The sequence below is a fragment of the Megalobrama amblycephala genome, linkage group LG17 (genome assembly GCF_018812025.1).
Source record: "Megalobrama amblycephala isolate DHTTF-2021 linkage group LG17, ASM1881202v1, whole genome shotgun sequence".
Lineage (NCBI taxonomy): Eukaryota > Metazoa > Chordata > Actinopteri > Cypriniformes > Xenocyprididae > Megalobrama > Megalobrama amblycephala.
The window spans coordinates 10606467-10627264 of NC_063060.1; the positions used below are offsets into that span (position 1 = coordinate 10606467).

The 20798-nt window shown below is 37.4% G+C and overlaps 1 protein-coding gene across 1 annotated transcript; it reads right to left on the bottom strand.

Annotated features, from left to right (window-relative positions):
* Positions 1–1631: 1631 nt before the first annotated feature.
* Positions 1632–20727, bottom strand: cul3a (cullin 3a). Its single transcript, XM_048162359.1, is given in 17 exon segments — positions 1632–2248; positions 2355–2500; positions 3289–3475; positions 3575–3709; positions 4304–4400; positions 4649–4773; positions 4971–5078; positions 5157–5182; positions 5185–5326; positions 6835–7011; positions 7239–7384; positions 7501–7729; positions 10504–10618; positions 10739–10899; positions 13101–13214; positions 13705–13902; positions 20492–20727. Coding segments are annotated over 17 exon segments (2322 nt in total). The 5' UTR covers positions 20576–20727; the 3' UTR covers positions 1632–2116.
* Between the last annotated feature and the right edge of the window lie 71 nt (positions 20728–20798).

Genomic DNA, 20798 nt, shown 5'->3' on the forward strand with positions numbered 1-20798 from the left:
CACATTGACTATTTTAACAATGTCTTTACTACTTCTCTGGACCTTGGATGTGGTAATTTTGTTCCTTTCTATGGGAAAAAAAAAAAAAAAAAAAAAAAAAAAAAAAAAAAAAAAAAAAAAAAACTCTTGGATTTCATCAAAAATGTCTTTGTGTTCCGAAGATGAACAAAGGTCTTATGGGTGTGGAACGACATGAGGGCGAGTAATTAATGACAGAAATTAAATTTTTGGGTGAACTAACCCTTTTAGACATAACTTTTTAAAGTAAGTTACATAAAAACGTTGATTGGCCTAATTTGATAATGAAAAGTAAGACTGATTACCCCTACCAGTCTTAAAGCTCCCCCTGTAGTTAATAATTTTATCCCTTAAAACTCATCTTTGATCACCAAAATTACATATTTAAATTTTTTTTCCTGTGAAAAAAAGTTCTTCATGCCTTAAAACAGCTTGAATGTAACTCTTGTACACCCTTGCCTCATTATACACGGATCTATGAATATGCTAATTAGCACTGCCTCCACTCACTCGCACCAGCTCAGAGATCCACTCGGTCAACACTGCACAACTGTATGGCTTTTTACAATGTCGGACACATAATGTAATTAATTTGATTAGCCTTTTGCTTGACTACATGATCAAACAGCTGCTAATTGTGTTGCTAATGACAAAAGCCATGTCCCAGTTCATCTCAGACAGCTGCCTTCTAAAAATCAATATCCGTAGAAACGCTTGAACAACTCACAACGTCAGTGGAGAAAGGCATATAGTTCATCACAGCATCGTAATACACCTGCTATATTGCTAAATCTACCCGATTCTTCATATCAAATCTTATTTTTATCAGAAAAATATACCAGGATAATCTGGCTTCTCGAGACTCTCCTGCGTCAGAGCGGCTAAAGCCCGCTGGCATGTTGACGTGATTGGTTACAAGGTAGTTTGTAATGTCACAGCGATTTCAAACCGCAGGTTTGAGACCACTGCAGTTTTAAGGAGAAAATACTCTGCAATGGTGTCGACTTATGAATTTGCACATGGTTTGTCTCAAAGCCTATTAAAAACACCACATAGACATATAAACAACATTAAAAACTTGATTTTCACCACAGGGGATTTTAACATAATGACCATGTTTATGCAACTTGCCCCTGATCAGTTTGTCTATCACTATCACATGCACCATTGATACAGAAGGAAATCAAAGCTGTGGATTTTGCTCCCTGCTGCTTTTATTTTTTAGCTAACTTTATTTCATCAGGGAGTCTCAGTGACGTTGTTACTCTTTCCTCAAACCCGCTGTGCACATGTGCTTTGCCCATTTCTGAAAACAATTTGATTCTGTTTGGACCAGGGCCACACATAATTCAAGCTTGGCAGTAATGGCATTTTAGAGGTTTAATAGCAGGAAATTGGAGATAGTGATGTACCGTCTAATTCTCAGAGTCATTTGGCTGCTTTTTATTTCCCGTGTCTCGGGAGGCAAGCCCACCTAGGACACTGTGAAACGTTTGTATTTGTTTAATAAACTAAGAATGAAATTACATCGACATGTTCAGCATCCATTTCGTCTCCGCACCTTGATGTTACCACGGAAACCACAACGGCATCTGCAAGAAAGCGGCAAGCGGTTCAATATCAACATTTTTATTGAACTTTTTCGTCTTATTTCCGTAGCCACGTTTTGGCTGTTTTTGTTAGGGTGTTTAATAATTCTGCCTTTTATACAGTATTGAAAAAAGAAAAAACAACAACATGTGCAGTGCATTCACATTTTCCCAAGGGATTCTTTTGATTTTGATCTCTACGAGGGTAAAACGGTGAAGAGACTGAAGCTGGATCCATTCATAGCTGAGATTCTCATAGGAGTGGGATTGATCTAATTAAAAATAATCTACAACACAATTATGAATTTCTTATTTTGCTTCCTGACTAATTTTCCCGATTGTATGGTTTATGACTTCTCGGTTTGCTTTTCTTTTAAATGAAGTCCGCTACCCAGAGCTCATCTTTTGTTTAAAACAAACTTCCCAGTCCATGCGAAGAGCAGTCCAGAATCTTTATTTTTCCTGTCTTTGTGTTGCTCACTCGTCTCCTTGTGCAGACATGTGATCCACTACGCGACGTACGTGTAGACTTTACGATCCTCCGGCGTCCGGGCCAAATATTCTCTTTCTATTAGTCCTTCAATGCGCTTTTTAATTACCACAGGGCTCGGCAGGAACCGCGCCCTCAGCTGCTGGGTCACCTGACAGGAGACAACCAAACCGATATTTAGAAATTTGCAGATGATACATTTTTGAAATGATAAACAAAACAAACACAGAAAACCATAAACAAGAACACATGCTCACCTCTGCTACCAGTACGTTGTGCTGCATCTTCTTCCTGGACTTCATGATGCGTACGATGGCAGCCTCGATTTCATGTTTCCTGTCGTCGTCTACTTTCTGCCGCGTCTCCTTGCGCTCTGGGTCTGACTCGCCTTGCTTAGCAGCAACTGCAGAAGACGGAGCCAAAGTGTTTGTGAAGCACATTTTTAAATTAAAGAGATCTTAATTCAGATTACTTGAGACGTAGATGATCATGATCTCAGTATCAAGTCTGATTTAAACGTCATCTACACCATATATTTTTATAAAATCAGAATACATCTCCAAATTAGAGGATTAAATATTTAAAGGCCTCATTAATTGTTTTGACAAGAGCATTGATGGTATGTTTCCTATTGAAAAAGGAAACTGGAGCAAGAAATAGGATGAACAGTTCATCATAAAGAGTCAAAAGTCTAGTTATTGTTAACTAAAAGTATTAAAAATCATTTTTGTTAAATTGTTAATTGAAGCACAGGGCATCTGCAGGGTTTTTCAAATAAAAATAAGGCTTTTTAAAAAATAGAAATAAAAACATTAAATTAAAAAAAAAAAAAAAGAAGACAAAAGCACACAACTAAATTCAATTATAAAAGCTATACAGTTAAATCAAAATACTAAAACACCAAATGGCAGGTGGTGTTTATAATTAAGATGGAGCGGACATTCTTGAGAGCATTTTATTGGACTAAAATCTGTAGAAGACCCTTAGATTAATTATTCATATATTTGTTATATTTTAAATGCATGTATCTGCTAAAAAATACATTATTTTCTCTACTTTTATCAGAACACAAGCATATAGATGACAAACAAAAATAAACTAAAAGTCAGTTTTGAATTCTTATTTCTTTTAGATGCTCCATTTTGTCCATTCATTCTGAGTCAACAGCGCCCCCGTGTGGCAGCACAATACCTGTTTGTATTTTGACTCTGTGCAGTTTGGAGGTAAACTGGTCGTTGACTGTAAACACATGGCCGCTCTCGATCTCTTTGCTCTTGGGCTCTTTCGTGAGAACTCTCTGGGTGGGTTTCCCGCAGGCTAGAGACTGCAGGGCCCGGACCAGTTCGCGCTCGGGGATGTCCGTCTCCTGCTGGATCTCCTGAGAGGGTTAAAAGTCAACAAAGGTGAAGGTTAAACTGATCGTGTACGCATGGCTTCATGGAGTTCAGATCGGGAACATGTGGATGGAAGGCTTTACCTCAAAGGTAAACTTATCTCTGTTGTTGAAGAGCATGAGGATGGTCATCTGGAAGGTTGACACCTGCAAAATGTGCTTCCGTGTGTTTGAGCCCGTTAGCAACGCCCCACCCACACCTACATCTGAGCCATCCTCCTAAAGAGAGAGAGAGAGAGAGAGAGAGAGAGAGAGAGAGAGAGAGAGAGAGTCAATTAAAATCAGCTTTTGAACATTTTATTCTTTATATATAGTTCCAAATATAAGAGAACCCAACAACCCCCTCCTCTGTTTTTTTAGCCTACCAAAACTTCATTAACAGTAGAAATTAAATCTCATTGTAGTTTTAAAATCTGGGTACCGTCTTACGTTTTAAAATCACATACTGGGGAAGTTTGATTCCATCAGTGAGGCACGCAAACATGACAGTCTCATGTCTCTTAGATGGTACATTTTCTTTGACCATTAGCGTTTTTAAGACTGTCTTTTTGAGCTTGCGATCTTCTAACATTACACAGACACACCATATTTCTTGGCACACCCGCTTATGCGTATTTGCTGACACCTACTGTTTCAGGTGTGTTATTGACATGTAGTCTAGCCCCTATAGGACAAACCTGTTTTTTCAGATGTATTGCTAAGAAAAAACATTGTCTTATATTACGAACAATACTTATATTTTACTTGGGTATTAAAGGTGCACTTTCAGTGTCATAGAATGCAATTGCAAAAAAAAACCAATTGTGTCTGTACCTTCTTAATGGCACCGTAGAAAGTGGCGTTGAGGTCTGCAGAACCCATGTGGTGCTGGAGTGTGAGTTGCCTGCCACTGTGCTTAGCCAAATAAAACCTGCACAGAGTAAAAAGAAAAAATTCACATGAAACCAAGCTACAAGTGGTGAAAACTCAGATATAGACATGGCAAGCAGAGATTATCAACTTCATCTTTACCTTGACAGTTTGTGTCATATACTTATAAAAAAAAACAAAAAACAATATTGTTCGATTATAGTCAACAGATACGTAAAAATCTAATTGTTCAACTTAAAAGTTCAATGTACATATAATTAAATAAGGAAAAGGGTGTACGAGTCATACCTTCTGAAGACCTCAAAGGCGTGGCGTGGGGAGGGTGGGATGTTGCATTTGGGTGTGGCTGACTGTGTGGGCCAGTAACCTGTGGTCAATACTCTCACTGTGAGATCAACACCACAGAGAGACACCTGCAACATGAAGACAAATCTCACATTTTTGCATTTGGTGTGAAAGGCCTTGAAAGGGTTGCATCGCTTCAATTAACAATGTTTTTTTTAATAAAATTTGGATGTGGTGTGAATAGGCCCTCAGGACGCAGTAATTATAATTAGCTTATTTTAAGAACAACAAAGTCAAAGGGATGTGTGTGTGTGTGCATATGCACCTGTGATGTCTGCAGGTGGTGGCGGAATTCATCCATAGTGGTATTAGAGATGCTCATGTCCCTAAACATGCCCTCCAGTTTAGAGGTGAACTGACAACCGCACTCCGTCTGAGAGATAAAGCATGAATATTGCATTAGTAATATAGAGGAATACAGTAAAAGAGTAAAGAAGGATATGATGTGCACCTTTAGTTTGGAGATCATATTTTTTCCGAGTCATCTGAAACGCTCTTATTGGTTAAGAGTCTTCTGGCCAGGTGCTGTTTGTAGTAACGCTCAAACACGTCCTTCTCCTGCATGAACCTGAACAACACCATGGCCTTATCCAGGATGGACTCCACTTCCTGTTCTGTCAGCTGAATATAAACACAATTATAATGAACCAATTAAGAGATCAGTAATAACTTTGGTTCAGTGGTATTTTAAAATTATTTATATGTTATTATAGTATTCATTTATTAATATTGTGAATTAGCTTTTTTTTACATTTTCAGATTTAATTTTAGTTAAGAATTTTATGTGCTTTTGTCATTTAGCTTGATTTTTTTGTATTTTTTAAAAGGTGCCGTAGAACGTCTTTTTAAAAGATGTAATATAAGTCTAAGGTGTCCCCTGAATGTGTCTGAAGTTTCAGCTCAAAATACCCCATAGATTTTTTTTTAATTCATTTTTTTAATTGCCTATTTTGGGGCATTATTAAATATGCGCCAATTCAGGCTGCGCGGCCCCTTTAAATCTCGTGCTCCCCTCCCCCGGAGCTCGCGCTTGCCTTAACCAGCATAAAGTTCACACAGCTAATATAACCCTCAAAATGGATCTTTACAAAGTGTTTGTCATGCAGCATGTCTAATCGCGTAAGTTTGGATGTTTACATTTGATTCTGAATGAGTTTGATGGTGCTCCGTGGCTAAAGCTAACATTACACACTGTTGGAGAGATTTATAAAGAATGAAGTGTTTATGCATTATACAGACTGCAAGTGTTTAAAAAATGAAAATAACGACAGTCTTGTCTCCATAAATATAATAATAAACGATGGTAACTTTAACCACATTTAACAGTACATTAGCAACATGCTAACGAAACATTTAGAAAGGCAATTTACAAATATCTCTAAAAATATTATGATATCATGGATCATGTCTGTTATTATCGCTCCATCTGCCATTTTTCGCTATTGTTCTTGCTTACTTACCTAGTCTGATGATTCAGTTGTGCTGCTCCAGATGTTAATACTGGCTGCCCTCGTCTAATGCCTTGAACATGGGCTGGCATATGCAAATATTGGGGTCATACATATTAAAGATCCCAACTGTTACGTAACAGTCGGTGTTATGTTGAGATTCGCCTGTTCTCTGGAGGTCTTTTAAACAAATGAGATTTATATAAGGAGGAGGAAACAATGGAGTTTGAGACTCACTGTATGTCATTTCCATGTACTGAACTCTTAACTATGCCAAGATAAATTCAATTTTTAATTCTAGGGCACCTTTAACAACTAAATTTTATAATTTCACCTTATTTTATTTCTAATTTTTAAAAGTTTTAAATCTAATATTTCTTTTTAATTTTATTTCAGATATTTTTCAATGAAAAACAAAATTTGCTCTAGTTTTAATTTTAGTCAGCTATAACACTTTGTTTGTGTATATAGGTGTACATTTATCCATACATATATATATATATATATATATATATATATATATATATATATATATATATATATGGATAAAATAAATAATTCATATTCATATTTTTTTCCACTTTCACTGGACAAAAGTGTGGCAATATTGAAGAGAATTTACCCAATTTGTAGGAAGATTTCATCTCAAGAACTTAAGATGGCCTAAAGCTAATCTCTTACCCCCTTCACTCCTTTCTTGAGTTTGTCGTCGATGAAGAGTGAGAGGTACTCAGGCGATCTGGAGTTGAGGTTGAGGAAATACTCAAAATCTCCAGCAATAGTCTGTTTGAAGAGCCTGTCGTTGTTGAAGGACTCCTGCAGGAACCGGTCGAAACGCGACTTCAAGTCCAACAAACCCTGAATGAACCACAAGAAAAAGACCATCCTTACTACTTATTACAAACATAAAGCTCTTTGAGGTTGTTGTATTTACACATTCTCACTAGTATGAACTCTTAAACCTTGGCAGATTTATTCTTTGTTTATTCAGGATGTGACTCAGCTGGTCAGTTTTGTATAAACAGAACAAGCCTCTATCGTCTGTGCAGTTCTTTCTTTGCTACTTCATGTTGGTGAATGTGTACCTGAATGTAGTCGACAGGGTTCTTGCCCTCTCCTTCCTCTGACACCAGCGCTTTACCCTGTTCTCTGAGGTACCAGCTCATGCACTCGCACATCGTTTTCAATCCGTTAGGAACCCGACCGAACAACTTATACATGCACGCCAGGTCTGAGAGAGAAAGATAGAAAAGATGAGAGAAATTTAGTTAAATACAAAGAAAAAAAATTTAATTCATTCCAATTAGGGATAGATGATAGATGATAAAAAAATAAATGGCTGCTCACCTTCTGTCTTTCCATTCTTGAGCATGTGGACCAGTCCCGAGTTCTCCATCTCTACGATGGTCTTCATGTGTTTGGAGATGAGCTCTCTCTCTACCACCTTCACGATGGGCTCCTCTGTCGATTTATCCAGGCAGTGCATCACTCGCTCAATCTCTTCGTTTATCCGAGCCTCCACTTTCTTGATGTAGACGCTGGCACTGTTCTCCGCTAGGAACTTCTGACTTTCCATCTGCACAGACACAAACAAAAATGGAGATATTATACTTAACGCCAGTCAATAATAAATCAGCAAATTAATCAATACAGGTCTTAACAATGAGGGTTTATTTCAGGGGCCGTATTCACAAAACATCTTAAGGCTAAAAGTAGCTCCTAAATCACCAATTTAGGAGAAACTCTTAAAAATAATGGGCGTGTCAGTCCTAATTTTAGGAGTCATACATTTTTGCTCTAAGAGTATTTCACAAGGCATTTTAGTGCTAAAACTAGCTCCTAAATCTGTGACATGTTAGGAGTAGTCAACAGTCCTAATCCACCTAAAGACACTGTAGCCTACACCATTGAGGCAATAGCGATAAAGCCTTAGGTGTGAACCTTTTCTTCATAAATGCAATACATTTTGATTTATAGATTTGAATCTACGATGAGACGCCAAAAATAAATCTTTAACAAATAAATAAATATTGTCTGATTACCTGTGGCAGTGGTTTTCATGAGTTCAAATGACTGAATAGAGTAAAAAAAAAAAAAAAAAAAAAAAAAAAAAAAAAAATATATATATATATATATATATATATATATATATATATATATAATAAGTGTATTTTGGTGTGCTGTCCAAGGGGATCGAGGGCTCCGAGCTTGGAATTTAGCCAAAACCCAAAGTTATCCCCATATCCCCAGCTGAGAGTGGAGTGGGTGGCGGAGGGATGCAGAAAACTGTCAAAGTAACTATAGGCGAGTCGGCTCTCGTCTGTGTATATATTCCTCCTCTCGAGCTGATTAGAAAGACCGTTTGAATGTGTTTCTCCCAAACTTTGTTTATAAAACATAATTTGTCGCTTGAATTCTGCATTCTCTTGAGATGAAAACATCCAAGAGGCAGTCCACAATTAACTGTATAGTTTAATTATTGACACTACATTGCCTACATTTTAAAACCTTTATGGCAACAATATGGCAAAATTTTATTTTAACTATGGCAACATTTTTATTAAAAAAAATATTTATTTGAATAGGGCAACATTTGTATTTTAAAACATTTATTTTAATTTGGAAACATGACACCTCATTCTACAATATTTCTATGATTAAATCGCTGACTCAGCCAATCACTGTGTGTATACTCCACAGCACTGTGTGTATACTCCATAGCAACGAGGTCAACCCCGCCCTTACTCTTAGCTTAAGACTTCAGTCTATTCCTTAGTAAAAGTTGGTCTCAGCAGCTTTGTGAATAGGTTTTAAGAGAAAACTCTTAGCTAAGAACTTTTACTGTTATTTAGGAGAACTCTTAGCGGTAAGATAAAATGTTTTGTGAATACGGCCCCAGGTTAGTAGTGGATTTTTACTTGTCTCACTGGCCCCACTACAACAAATGCTACACATTGTCTTTTAAATCAATATATTGTTGTGTCAGAAAACATTTATTTTTTTTATTAAAAATTAAAAACTTTCACAATAAATATGCTTTTAATTTGTAATAACATTTGAAAATGCTTTTATAGAACACGAAATTCGATATTTTATTAAAATATAATTCTAAAATATAAAATGTATTTGAATTTGAATAATTTAAATAATACACCGCAGTTCAAATGTTTCTTGAGCACCAAATCAGCATATTAGACTGATTCCTACAGGACAATAAATCGCAATTAACATGAAGTCATGCGATTTTTTTTTTTGTGCAGCTTGTCAATGAAGTACGGCTCTAATCAGTAACGTGCATTTGACAAATCAACACGCGTCAAACACCTTTCCAAACATGAGCATTTTTGAACCTCTTGTCCAACAAAAGACAACATTTAATAACATGTCTCTACTCCAAACTCGCTTCATAACATCAGTTGAGTGTTTGAAAACCTCGTTCTGTGAGATGATGTGTCTTCTTACACAGAAAAAAGCACACAACATATTTCATAGTATTCTATACAATGATAAAGGCTATGTCAATTAGCAATGAAATATAAATATACTTTATTAACATGAAAATACCCGAGAGGCTTGAAGAACTCCGATAAACCATATATTGTCGTAGTCATCTGTTTATTACACGTTTAATCAAAGCATTTCAATCTTCTGTTTATTCAGCAACAGCCATAGTGTGATGCCTATAGGGATTTCCTGGAATGATGTGTGTCATATCTTACTTCTGCTGGGCATATTTGGAGTTTCTGTGAGAGAGCGCCCTCTGGCTTTCAGGTGGAGCAACATTTACTACTCATTCTGACAAGTGTCACAATTATTTTTTTTAATTTTTTTTACAGCCTTTGCCAAATCACATGCGGTATATTTCTGATTAATCGTGCAGTCCTATGTGACACTGAAGACTGGATCTTCAAAACAGAAAACATTTATTTTTAATTGTAATAATATGTTTGATAAAATAAGATCAAACTTTATCCAAAAGCACTTTTAAAAATCTTTAAAAACCCCAAACTTTTGAACTGTAATGTATACTTTAATACATCCCATCCATTTTAGTTGCTGAAATGTCATTCTGAGTGTGATTATGAAGTTGTAAGGATATGTAAATGTGTCATTGTCTCTTTGAACAATCCTGCTATAAAATGTTGGCTGAATCAAGTGAAATGACAGCACAACTGCACATCAAGTCAACCCATCAAGGAGCTGATTGAAATTATAAAACCAATAGCGATGGAAGATCTAAATGAAAGATTTCATTCCTATTTTATTTCAATGGCAGTGACAAGGAAATGTTTTGTAATATCCAAAATGACAAGCAAACAAATGTAAAAGCAGTATTACAGCAGCACCCACCTGGAAAAACTCAGCAGACATGTCTAAGAACGGGATTTCAAAATCCTCCTCGTAGACGGACCGACCTTCTAAGCCCAAAACCATCAGCATCTGACAGGCATTCCTGATGGCTCCCCTGCCACAAAACATGACATCACAAACATCATAAAAATGCATCTCTACTACTTACAGCCGAAAGCTTTCATTCTTTTACCGAAACACTGTAAAGTGAGACAGAACGACAGATGTCACACACCTGTCAACCACCTCTCCCCTGCGTTCTCGAGCGATCATGTCCAGCAGAGTTTGTCTAAGGTGGTCTCGGATGCAGCCATACCGCACAACCTGATCTCTGAAGATGATCAAGCCGAGATTGTAGACGTTCTCCACATTATTCTGTTGAACATACACACGGTCCTAGACAGACAGAGAGAAAAATGTTCACAAGTTAGCATTTTATTGTCTGGAAGTAAATAGGATTTTGATTAAATGCCTGAAATAAGGTCTATGGTGAACACACCTATGTTGTGCTTTTTTATTTCTAGTGATGTGTTCATTTGTGAAGATTATCAATCATAATGAACAAAATGTGCAAGAATCATAAACTTTTGTTGGTCAAAGGGCTTATTTTCTGCAATAATCCAAAAGCCAGTGGAAAAATCATATTGGGTTTTTGTTGAGGGAACTAGGGTGATGTTAACTTCAGTGTTGGGCTACAAAAGTATGTCATCACTTCAGCACTGTATGGTCAGGTCAGTAAACAGGATAAGGATTATTAAAGCTTTTTGGTTGATTGTGTGATTCATGGGCTCCAGTCAAAACCCTCTAAAAGCAATACTTAGAGTGAGTCTATGACTGGATCATTATTGCAGTGATTATTATGTTTCTAGCATGTTATATGTTTGGCAACAGTTCTTCTAACCTTAATTGATGGAGTGTGTAGCTTTTCATCTCTTAAACAACCATGTAGGAAGACGAATCACGGCCATATTCCAGGATGACAATGTAAAGATTCATCAGGCTCAAATTGCGAAAGAATGGTTGGGAGGGAGCATGAATAATCATTTTAACACATGAATTGGCACCACTGAGTCCAGACCTTAAATTCACTGAAAGTATTTGGGATGGGCTGGAGAAGACTTTATAGACCTCACCTCTTGCATTGTCAGTACAAGATCTTGACCAAAAATTGATGCAACTTTTGATGGAAATATCATTTATTTCCATCAAGAGGTGCATCAAAAACAAAATAAAATACTATTGTGAAAATGATTCCTCATGCACCATTCTTTCACAATTTGAGCCTGACTTTGACATTGTCATCCTGGAATATGGCCACGATCAATGTTCCCTCTAAGCTGCGCACGCGCGGCCGTGCAGAAAGAATAATTGCCACGCAGTGGATATCAGACATGAAATCATGTGTGGGCAAATCCATTTGATTTTAGATTAAATGAGAAATAATTGCAGTGCTCTGGTCAACCGCTATAGAGTTATTGTCGCTATAGAGTTAGAACCGGTGAATGCGGTTAACGGGTTTCATAGAAAGAGAACAATCGAGCGAGTGTGAGCGGGCCTGAGCCAAATCAGTCGCGGTAAGAATAATATCATGTTTGCGGAATAGCTCAATACAAGAGGCAACGCAAAACGAAAAGAAGTGTGAAATAAAATGTCATATTTTAATGAAAAGTGGCAGAAATAATGGATGATGGGCACAGAATCCAACAAAACTCTGAGACATTTACAATTACACTCCCACCACAAGTGTAGCTTGCAAACTCAAAATACATCAGTTATATAGACATAGTTATAGGCCTACCTCAGTTTAAATAGATTTGTGCGTGTGTGGTGTGGGTTTCAGGGATGTTTAGATAACTATAAAAGAGTTAACGTTCACTTTTCTATTAATATTTAGCCATCAGATCTGTTTAAATGCTTCAGTTTGTTTTCATATTATAATATATTAAAACAAATTGAAGCATTTAAACTGATAAAATACTGTATATCAGTTTAAATCCTTCAGGATTATATTATAATGTAAGCCTAATAAAAAATTGATCTCAAGGGGATTGTTTATGGCTCCTTGCCACTAAAAATCTTGAAACTTCCTGGTATAGAAAATCTGGGAAATTCATAAGCAATAAACATGTAATTTTGATGGTTTAACGCTGTCTGTTGCTAATAATTTACTGTACAAAAACGCATTATGGTTGTCCTAAACCATCAGTGTAACTGCTCATATTTTATTTTTATTTTTTTTTGTGTTTACGTACACTGTACAGGTCTGATATAAAGAATCTTTTTGCTCAGGTAGCCAAAATGTGCGCTCAACAGAGAAAAGTTTTGCTCAGCGAGAAAAAAAATTAGAGGGAACATTGGCCATGATGTGTCTTCCTACATGGTTATTTAAGAAATGAAAAGCTACACACTCCATCAATTAGGGTTAGAAGAACTGTTGCCAAACATATAACATGCTAGAAACATAATAATCACTGCAATAATGATCCAATCACAGACTCTTATGCATTTGCCTATTTAATTTCAAACAGTAACTTTTTTTTTTGGCTGGGCAGTGTATATACACATGCTATTAAAGAAAGTCTGACTCAACAACTTACCATGTACATCAATATATCTCTAATCATGACCATGGCAGTCTGATGATCATTCCACGCTTGATTTAATGTCTGCAGGAAATTGTTATTTAATGAATGAAGCACGTCTTCTCGCACCTGAAGACAGGGAAAAAAAAAAAAAAAAGAAAAAAAAAATCAAAGCTGTTATGATGGCAGCTCAAGCACATGGGTTTCATCCACCTGTGTGGACGGTGACATCACCCTGTGAACAACTCCACTGGGACGGGCAGGTTTCCACCATCTGCTTCATCTCCAGAACTGACATCATTAACAGCCAGCACCAGAGATAAAACCCCAGAGTCTTCATTAAGCTATATATAAATATATATGCAGTAAAAATGTGAGACAGTGTCCTTCAGATCTGTTTGAATCAATCTGTTCAATTTAAATTCACATCACACACCATCAAATTATTTAAGGAGGTCTTTTAAAGCAATAAGCTTTAATAACACTCCGTCTCTTGTGGTTTACTGCTTATTAAACTGCATTTAACTTCAGCAACTCCAGGCTAAAGCCTGCGAGAAGTTTAATCTCTAGGACCTCCAGTATTTCAAGAAAGATTTCAGAGCGAGAGAGGAGCTCATACTTTGTTGATGAGGTGTTCGGTGACCACCTCTCTGAGGCCCGTGTAGAGCTTCTCCCCATGTTTGTGCAGCACCATGGTGTAGGCGTTCCTGTAGAGCTCCTCAAAGCTCAGCCCACTGTTGTTCTTCCGCTGGATCTCCTGGATGGCGTTCTTCAGAAGATCCCAGATGTTATTCACATACTTCTCATCCATGGTCATCTGCAAAAACAAACAAATTAACAAATCAAAGAAACTTTTATGATAATTAGACAAAAAGTTTTAGGAGGGATGCGCCTTATGGGTATTGACCAATATTGCTTTAAATTAATTAATTAATATTAATCAAATGGTTTGTTTTTTCCAATTAAAACAGCATACTTTTTCTAATTGGAAGGTTACAAAAGTACTAAAAACTCAGCTATAAGTAATGGCCAACATTTTTATTTAAGCATTATTACTAGCAAGTCAAACATGAAATCATACACACATACATAGTTCTGCATAAGGAACATTATCTTCTGTACACTACTATTAAAAAGTTTGGGGTTGGTAAGATTTTTTTATGTTTTTGAAAGAAGTATCTTATGCTCACCCAGGCTGCATTTATTTGATCAAAAATACATTAAAAACAATATTGTGAAATATTACAATTGAAAAGAACTGTTTTCAATTTGAATGTACTTTAAAATGTAATTTATTTCTTCAATGAAAGCTGAATTTTCAGCATCATTACTCCAGTCTTCAATGTCACATGATCCTTCAGAAATCATTGAAATATGCTGATTTGGTGCTCAGGTGACATTTCTTATCAATGCTGAAAACAGTCGGGCTGCTTAATATATCTTAGGAAAGAAACCAAGATACTAGTGTTTTCAAAAGTACAGACTTCGATACCAAGTCGGTACTGAAATTTAAAAAATGTGACGCTTTGACCACTGATGAGCGGATTCGTAAACACCTCTGATTGGCAATTGTGTTCACGCACTCATCAGATATGTCTGTGATTGGCTACAATGATCAACGCTTCAAAAGCATGTTGTAAAAAGACATCAATGACGCTCTTTACAAAGCACTTACACAGATACACATGGGAGCATTTGAAAGCGGCCATCTATCAGTGGACTGGTTAAAAATCGTACTGAACCCAAATTTATGAACGGTAGTGTATATATCGAACTGAATATCACAACATTGCAATTACATAAGAGGAGACTTTGTTGACTTATTCAACATGGGAAATTGTAGGGTGTGTTCCAGGCTCATTAAAAGTAAAACAACTGACTTATAACATTCTAATGTGCATTTAATGTGCCAACTGGCGCAGGTCACTTGCTCATATGCTCAAACTTTGGCAGATACTGAACCATGAGAAAATCAATTCCCTTTACAACAAAACCAACAGTCCAACTTCAGAGCTCTTGATAGTTCCAAGTGACTCAGCAGAGCTAATCTCACAAAGAACAGGTCTGATGTCTAATCTCATGTGTGAATTACATATTTAAACATCTGACTAATTATGCATGTCAAAACAACACTTCAGCACTGCTCATGTTAATTATAATGCTTGTCACGGTGTTAGTAACACAGCTCCTGCTATGTGATAAATCGACACACATTGTAGATTCAGACGCAGAGAACGCCTCGCTCTCACCTGTCTGTTTCTCTCCATCTACTAAGCCTGCAGACAGACAGGTCTTGATACCTGAACATGGACATGTGCAGACAAGTCTGTGGATTAAAGCCATTTAGGTGGGTAAAAATCTGACTTAAGCTTAAGTAAAAATGGGTGTGAGTGTGAACGTCCACTTCTCGCAACATTTCGCTAAAAGGCTACTTGAATCACACCTGCTTTGGCAATCACTGGATCAAGACCATTTCACTTTTGAAAAAGTTAAACTAACACAAAGAGAAACCAGTTTTTGCATGAACAGGAATCCCAGAAGCAAAAGGTGGTGCATGTGTGTCAAACAAGTAGGTTTCCAAACTGGGTTTCTGTAGGCTCAGGTCATGTCAATGCAAAGGCAATGATGAAGGACAAGACCAGAGAGACATACATTTAACCCACAACAGTAAACCCTGATTATATCTGTAGACACATTTGCCAGATGCTTTTATCCAAAGCAACTTAGTTTGCATTCAAAGTATACATTTTATGCATTCAGTGGGAATCAAACCCATGATGACCTTGGCATTCCTAGTGTCATGCTCTACCGTTTCAGCTACAGGAACCCTAAAACTCTTCTAATCTTTTATTAAAGCAAGTCTGCATCTTGAGTTAAAAAGCCAGTTAGAATACTATAAAGTTTGGGGAGAACATTTTACAATGCGATAAGATTTTACAATGCGTTGAAAGAAGGCTCTTAGCAAATTATTTATATTACAATTTAAAGGGGAGGGGTTCTTGATTATGATTTCACTTTTTTAACATTAGTTAGTGTGTAATATTGCTGTTTGAGCATAAAAAACATCTGCAAAGTTACAATGCTCAAAGATCAATGCAAATGGAGATATATTTCCTTTTACAGAAATAATTCACAATAACAAGGACAACAAATGGCTGGTAGAAACTACAGCAAGCTTCTTCCCGGGTTGGTGACATCAAAATGGGGTGAGGCCATATTGGGCTGCTTTAGAGAAGAGGAAGAGTTGTTGTAGTAGAGTGTTGTTACCATGCCATCATTTTAAGCCATTGTAAAGCTGAACAAAACAGTTACTGAAAATTGTCATTTTGGCTGTGTGAGATTCTCCAGCTTTGTTGTTGATCAACCGATGCATGAGCTGTTAAAGCTTCACCCTCTTCTGGAAAAGGGGCTGGGAGCAGCAGCTCATTTGCATTTATAGGGACACACACAAAAATGGCATGTTTTTGCTCACACCCAAATTAGGGGCAAATTTGACAAGCTATAATAAATGATCTGTGGGGTATTTTGAGCTGAAACTTCATAGACACATTCTGGGGACACCAGAGACTTATATTACATCTTGTGAAAGGGCATTATCGGTCCCCTTTAAAATAACTTTTTTTAATTCAAATTTATTTAAAAATGTAATTTATTCCTGTGATGGCAAAGCTGAATTGTCAGCAGCAGGGCTTGACATTAACTTTTTTGCTCACCAGCCACTGTGGGTAGTGGTTTTCCAAAGTTACTAGCCACTCAACATTTTCACTGGCCACAATTTTGAGGGTAGATTACATTTTATATGATTAAAGTTGACTTTGTTATGCTTAAATTACTTTATTTGGAGTCATTTTACTTGATTTAGAAGATTTAAAACCCTTTCAAACTTTTAAATGCAGATTGACCACCCAAATCAAGACTACATTGTTTATCAGCTGGTATGTACAGGTGGGCAAGAGGTGGACAATGAGCATGGGCTAATATGAGAAATTGTATAAGTTATTTGTGTTAGGCTATATAAAAGAACAAAGAAGCAATATACAAAAACAATAGTAAATTAAAAATATTTTTTTTTTTCAGATAGAGTAGGTTTATTTAACATATAGCCTACATTTGTTTAACATCTTTTGTTGTTTGATTAACATTAATGACAGACAGGTATTTATTTAATTGGGCTGCTGAATGCATGGACGTAACTGACGCATATCCAGTTATTACCCACCTGTTTACGTCCACTTAAGCCATAACCGACTGTATTCACGCGAGATACTCCACACGATGGACATTTTGACGTGTGCACGTGTATTTGACTATTCAGGCGCGAGGAGAACTGATATCGCGCGCGCGACAGAGAGGGCGCACGCGAGAGAGCGCTTCTGTTGTGTGTCATTCAGCGCAATTCCGCCTATCCCTCCTTCACTAACTGCACGTAAATAACGAATTGTGTGATTGGATTGTAATTTTGTGCTACGACGATCTTCGACGATCTTCGACGATCATTTGGCTGTAAACAGAAATTATATTCACCCCGCCAAAGTGGCTAGTGGGAGTGGCTGTCTTACCCGCCACAGCTGAAATCTACCCGCATTTGGCGGGTTGGCGGGTGTTAATGTCAAGCCCTGGTCAGCAGTCTTCAATGTCACATGATCCTTCAGAAATTATAAAAATATGCTGTTTTGTTGCTCAAGAAACATTTCGTATTATTTTCAATGTTGAAAACAGTTGTGCTGCTTAATATTTTTGTGGAATCCTTGATATGGATTTGCTAGCACTGAAGTGAAATAGAAATCTTTTGTAACATTATAAATGTCTTTACTGTCACTTTTGATCAATTTAATGCATCATTGCTAAATCAAACGATTCATTTTTTTAAAAACCAAACTGAACTGACCCCATACTTTTGAATGGTAGTGTACATAAACTATAGAACAACTTTCCACATTTCTACAAAATGATAAATCCTGGAAAAGTGACCCATTGGGACTGTGAGGGGGAAGGTCAACACAGCTAAAGCCCTGTTTACACCTGGTATTAAGGTGCATTTTGGACGATCGGATCACGAGTAGGCAATGTTTTAATCTGTCTCTTTTGTCCACTTTCAACCACTTTTGTCCTGATTTTTTCAAGGGGAGGGTCTATGGGTTCGTAAATGTATGGACTTTTTCAGTTCAATCGATCTACTGGATGAAATAAGCTCAAGCAATTTACATATGAACTCGACCAGAGACGACGGAAAAACATACAGAGAGCATCAGCTTTCGTCTCCGTTCTGACAGCCGCGAAATCACGCCGAGCGCTGCGAATGGATGTTAGAAATCAGGAATGGTGAGAGAACATTGTGCTTGGTACATTTTTCATCTTCAAACCAAACTTGGGTCTCCAACCAACAAAATTTAAATCCTGTCTAGTTAGCACACTTCCCATAATGTTTACGCACTGGGTCAGTAGGTGCTCTTTCGTGGCTACAAAAGCAATTGTGTTTTTAACTGCCTCTGGAAGTGATCGAAAGTAGACAAGCTTAAAACATTTTACACCCCATTTACACCCGTATTTAGCGTCATCCATTTGTGATCAGATCAGCCAAAACGGGTCTTAATACCAGGTGTAAACAGGCCTTAAGTGACGAACCTCATATCAAACCAAAGCACATAATTACAGCTGACTATCTCCAGTAACACAAGTTTTGGAGGTAGAACAAAAGCAAGAACACTCAGAAGAATCATAACTCCACTGGTTAGGTCTGAATTAACTAAGGGATGTGCAGTAAAGGGTTTTGAAAATGACAGCAAGCACCAAACTTCTTTACACTCCTGATTCTGACCAAAATACGTCTGTGTCAGTCTGATTTTAAATAACGAACTGCATGTTTTTCAAGAATAGCAAAACCACACCTGAGTTGACACTATGAAAAGCTGAAGAGAAACCTGACAGACAGTTAGAATGCAGGAGAGAGCTGAGAGCATGCGGACTGTAACAGGTGGGAATGTGGGCCACATTTTGAGAAGGTAATACTATGATGAAAGAAGTAAAGGCTGCTGTAAGCTTTCTAATGAATTCCTCTGACAGGGTGAAACATGTCAGAACCCACAAGCAAATACGGCTTCTACACGAGAGCAATGTCTTATCTTATTACCACTTATCTGAACCAAAAGGACATTTGTTTAGTCCTGTGGACTTGCTGATAGGTGTCAGACTCTGAGAAGATTAAGGAGTTTTCCAGGCCTTCAAGAGAGGAAAGAAATTAACTGCATGCAAACATTTTCACTTTACTGCATATCAGATTATTCTGACATAATTCATTCCATCAGAGCATCACCAACACACCAACAATACTGTGGTGCACATAATTTGATCTGAGTGGAGCTAATAAAAGAACAGAAAATTGCAGAAAATTACAGAGATGCACGTCATGGTGATGCAAAATGTGCTGCAGTGACTGTGAAACAAAAGCAGAGCTGCTAAGGACATCTATCATCAATGTGACAATCTAGACAACACTAAACAACCTATAATATATAAAATATCTATAACAGGGGTGTTCAAACTGGGAGTGCTAGCGAAAAACAGAGCAAAACAATTCAAATTAATTTAAAAATATATAATTAAATAGTATAAATTGAGTCTTTATACATGAAAATACACAGGTGTCTTTGAAATTTTAGAATGGGATCCCTCTGCCAAGAATGATCATATTTGAGGGTCCTTGGCATCTAAAAGATTGAAACCCCCTGATCTACACCGTGTGACAATAGTATGCACATCAGTGACATCAGACTAACATTTCCAACAAACTACACAAATACCAACCAGTGTCAACAAAACACACAAAACCAACCAATGACAAGACACTAAATTAACCAGGCAACACAGCCATTACAGTCAGTTTGGCAATATACACAGAACCACTAACAACAATAAAATCAACCATCATCACCACCACCACAAACAACAATAAGTTGCAACAAAAAACACACCATCAACGACCGGTCTGACAACACAAGACCCAAAATCAGATCAAAACAATGAAAGAAAACAAGCAAATCAAAAGGAAGGACTCCGTGTTCTCTTCAGAATCTACACTGTTGTACATATTTACAGCTTTATGGTCAAAACCTATAGACTGAACGGGGGGGAAAAAAAATCACTGAGTTTTGGTCACTTTCTACTCTGGCTTTTTCAATAATTCAGTTCGCTCATCTCTCTATTAGCTGAGTCATATAAACATATTTAAAACCCTGGAGCTCATATTATCATGATTACAAGTATTTTCTATTCCACAGTCACTGCAAATCTCTCAAACGCAGCCTCAAAACATCTAAACTCGCTGTGGCCTGCTGCTCTGGCCGATCCACGGCTCTCGAGTTCTCCTCGCGGCCGCCTGAGGCGCGTCCATCCCGGCTGATACTCACGGGAAAGGCGCGGATCCGCATCTTGGTGTCCTTCTTGGTGCCGGGTTTGAGGTTGGACATGTTTGGGTTAGGGAGCGATGCCATCAACAGATGTTAGGGTGGGTGTGTTGAGGGGAAACACGGACAAATCTCGCCCTCTTTCCCCCCCAGGTTTCAGTCCCTGTAGCTTATACTCTTTTCCTCTGTCTTTACTAGTACAGCGATGGCGGATGACTGGATGAGACCTCGCGAGACTATGATTATGCTAACAGGAATGCATCCAATATCGCGAGAACGGGGGCCAGCTTGGGCTGACATGTGGTAAACA